General features: G+C 41.5%; 1 protein-coding gene across 1 annotated transcript; it reads left to right on the top strand.

Annotated features, from left to right (window-relative positions):
* Nucleotides 1–1538: 1538 nt before the first annotated feature.
* Nucleotides 1539–3795, top strand: arl11 (ADP-ribosylation factor-like 11). Its single transcript, XM_020925967.2, has one exon. The coding sequence runs from the start codon at nt 1539–1541 to the stop codon at nt 2058–2060; it is 522 nt and encodes a 173-aa protein (XP_020781626.1). The 3' UTR covers nt 2061–3795.
* Nucleotides 3796–4023: the final 228 nt, after the last annotated feature.

Raw genomic sequence — 4023 nt, 5'->3', positions numbered from 1 at the left:
ATATACAAGCACAATTTGGGTTTTGGAACATCCATTACACAATAGTTATGAAATCTTACTGATTTCTTGGAGGCAGTCACAGACCAGGAACTATGAAAGACCGGCTACTTGCTCATCCCCCGTCCCGTCCTGAGAAAGTACAGGCTCCACCCTCCAAATGTGACGTAGGCTCTGAGTGAGCCGCCCTTCCTCCGCCCATCTCAGGCAGGGAGGGGGACACAGGTGTGCACCCTGATAGTGGTAGGAATAAACTTTTATTCATCATGGTGATACAGCGCGTTCAGCCGCATGTGCTGGACCCGGAATCGGACGAGGACTTTGAGGTGCACGAAGTTCAAGCACCGCGTCGACATCAGCTGAACATTACTGATTGGTAAAGTATTAATAAACACTAGTAGATTAACTTATTGAGTCAGAGTAGAACAATGAGCTTATGCTGTCACTTTTATTTAGGTGTTCATGTGGGAATTGTCAGCCGATGCGGGGTGGGGGTTTCTCAAGAAAGCTTGAGAGTAAAAACGACAAAATATTTTATCAGAAGTGCCTTTCGTTTAGACAGTGACAGCATTTTTGGGGCTTAAAAATGCAAAAATCTTAAACCACCCTCCAGAGTGGAAAAGTTGAATACGCTCCACCGTAGTGTTTCCATCTACACTGCCCAAGACACAAAACTCTGGTCAGATCTGCTCACGTCACGTACGCGTTTATGTCACATACATCAACACCTAGTGTCACCACCTAGAGCCGCCTGGCATGCATATTCCTCACACTTTTGCATCATCGTATACATCCAGATTTCCTCCCGAAAATGCTTGTCTAAATGCGGAACAAAAACTGAAGACGTGACACCACTTTTGTATCTGCTGTTCAGACTGTAATCATATAAATGTTGCCTTAGACAGGAAAAAAAGTTCTACCTCGTGATGTCATTTGGTAATACAGGAGGTGCTCCACTGTGTTTTAAAACTACATTCACTTTCACTATAATCAGGAGTATTTTAGCCCTGGAAATGGAGGGAACTGTTAAATTGAAAACTACTGCTTCATGACTTCAGGAATAATGCTCTGTAAAGCGTCTTTGACTGTCTAAAAAAGAGCTATATAAAACTGATGCATTTTTATTTTTATTAATATGACATCATAAGGTGGAACAAAGCATTTTCAGCTTTGGAGATGTAGACAAACTAATAATAAAAGGTTACTCAAACATGTGTGAATGAAACAAAACACAATTCCAAGTATGTTAGTATGGCTTAAAGTTCACCAGAGTCAATTCTGCATAATATATGACCTTTTAAAATAATAATCTTACACTCCTTTATCATAAACTCAACTGACGAACACTTCATTATTCCTCTGTACAAAAGTGCGTCTGTTCCTGCATGTTTACTCTCCCAGAGAAAGTAGAATGCGCCCCGACTTGCCTAACCGGTATCTCCACATCTGCCTTCTCATTGGCCAACTCCTCCCTGCTTCGGTCACATGACGCACCCTCATTCCTACTTGTGTCACTGCCAAACACATTAAAACAAACCGCCATGGGAGCCAGCCACAGCCACCGAACTCCACAGGTCCTCATCGTGGGCCTGGATTCTTCCGGGAAGACCACTCTGCTGTCCCATCTCCTCACCGGGCAGCCCATGGTAACCTCCCCTACCATCGGATTCAACGTCGGAACGCTGGATTTGGACAAGAAGAACAGTCTCACCTTATGGGATGTAGGAGGTCAGGCGAGTTTGAGGAGAAACTGGAAGCAGTACCTCGACGATGTTCAGGCGTTGGTTTTCGTGGTGGACAGTACGGATAAGGACAGGTTGCCCGAAGCAGCCAAAGCTCTCAGGCGTATTTTGAGTGAGGATAAAGTTGACGGACTTCCGCTTATGGTTTTGGCCAATAAAAAGGACATGCCGAACTCGATGACGATAAGAGAGATTTCCAACCAGCTGAACTTGCCCAAACTGGAGGATCGGGACTGGCAGATCCAAGCCTGCTCTGCGGCGAAGGGGCTCGGGCTGAACCAGGCCTTCAACTCGGTCAACAAGATGATCAAGAAGAATTGACGAGGGCAGGTTAAGGTTAAAAATATCTATAAGTTGAAATTTAAATGTTTTGTTTGAAATTTGAGATTTTTTTATTTGCTTTCAGGTGTTTGTGACTTTATGTTTTTGTTTTGTTTTTTCATCTAAAGAAAATCTGTTGGTAGAGTTAGAAGTGTGACTTAAATTGCTAACTGATTGTGTTTAAAAACTACAAATCTAAAAAGTAAATCATATAAAAAAGTCAAAATTAAGTGTACAGAAGAGTTTTGAAAAGGCAATTTTTTATTTGTTTATGAAAGAAAACATGTTGGTAGTGTTAAAAAACAGATTATGTCTAATTAAAAATCTCATGCCACAGACAGAGACGTTTGCTTGACATTGTTTTTTTTGTTTTTTTAGTTGACCTCCTTTAACTGCCAGCTATTCTTCCTGGGGACCTGTGTTGCATGTTTTTTTTGGGCTGATAATGTTAAAATGTGTCCGAAATACCATCAAACAAATCTAAACATTTAAGTACTCTACTACATTAACATTATTTTAAAATGCAAAGGCAGGAAAATGTAGTCTTTCATGAGCCAATTTCACTTCATGGAAACCGTCTGACCTCGCAGCGTTAGGATTCGTTTGCTCGACGGTAGGCGGGTATTTTTTTTATTTAACCAATCACTGCTATTTGGTCGTGACGTATGTAATGAGCCACTAACGGGGCTGTTACATGCAGGCATTTGTTTTGTTTGTGTACTGCTCTCTCCTCTGCCCTGTGTGTTCAGGTGCTGTGGGTGTGACCAGAACTGGAGCTGATTGGCCAGCTAGCTGCCAATCAGAGTGGAGAGGGCTGTTTAAAAGGAGCTGTGTGCTGCCTCTTTCTCTCTCTCTCTCTCTCTCTCTCTGTGTATATGGCTGCTAGCCCAGGTTTGTTTGGTTGGGAGGATTGGTTAGGTAAGTTTGGGGATCCCTGTACATTTCACACCATGTAGATTTTTGTTGTTAGACACACTAGTTATCAGTTGTTGCCACCTTTGTTGTTTTGAGTTTTCCAAATTCTCTTTTTTAGACCAGGTAGGCTAGGCTTTTGATTTCTTTCCTTTTTGTAGCCTAGTTTTCAGTTAGGGCCTGTTTTGGTATATCTTTTTGTTTGTTGATTTGGCACAACTGGCCCACGCCTCCTCCCACCAACCTTTTGTTCATTTTTTGTGCACTTTAATGAATGTTTGGCTGTCAAATAAAAAGTTTGCCAAACTGACTTTGCCTCAAGGGTTGTTTTGTACATGTTGTGTCCCTTGTTGGACATAGGGGACATAACAGGGGCTAACTGGTATATTAAGCTTTTCCCAAATCCCGTAGGAAGAAGGGCAATAACGTCTTTCCCCTTGATAAAATTCACAAAACATTCTCTTTTTTCCAGCTTTAAATCCTCGATCTCGGGAATCGTTGCCAACACAGAATGTGTCGCTCTTTGCTGATTGACTGGTGCCCGAATTTGCACTTCTGGGAGCTGAACCTTCCTCCAGAAAAATTACATAGTACATCTTTAATTTGTCAAACTAACATGGATTCTAACCTGCACAATTAATACTTTGTCGTCACAGCATGTTGGGGCATACAGCATGTCTATGGATCAATGTTCAGCAGTTGCCATGGTGACAAAATGCACAAATTTACAAAATATATAGAAAACTGATTGAAACAACACATTTTTGAGTCATGTGGCTTGATTTTCAACATAAATGATAAGACTATATTCATGGAGAGCTAATCACGCCTCGTTACAGGTCAGGTCTGTGGAGAGGCAACCCCGCTCACAATCACAATTAAGAATTAAGTTTTTCTTGATATTTTTGAGCTATAAAACCACCTGTAATTGAATAAATGTAAGATAGAGCTGTTTAAGGCAGGAACATTCCAGGCAGAGCAATAACATATTCATAGAAACAAGAGAGTGACGGACCCCCAACCGAAAAGCTCCATAGTTCACCTTTTAAGT

Source organism: Boleophthalmus pectinirostris, unplaced genomic scaffold, assembly GCF_026225935.1.
Source record: "Boleophthalmus pectinirostris isolate CB_2022bp ecotype Guang Dong unplaced genomic scaffold, ASM2622593v1 HiC_scaffold_7, whole genome shotgun sequence".
Lineage (NCBI taxonomy): Eukaryota > Metazoa > Chordata > Actinopteri > Gobiiformes > Gobiidae > Boleophthalmus > Boleophthalmus pectinirostris.
Note: the sequence above shows the minus strand (reverse complement) of the source record. Positions and strands in the feature narration are given on the sequence as shown.

Coding starts and splice junctions, on each gene's coding strand:
- arl11 (XM_020925967.2), top strand. CDS start 1,539: ATGGGAGCCAGCCACAGCCACCGAACTCCACAGGTCCTCATCGTGGGC.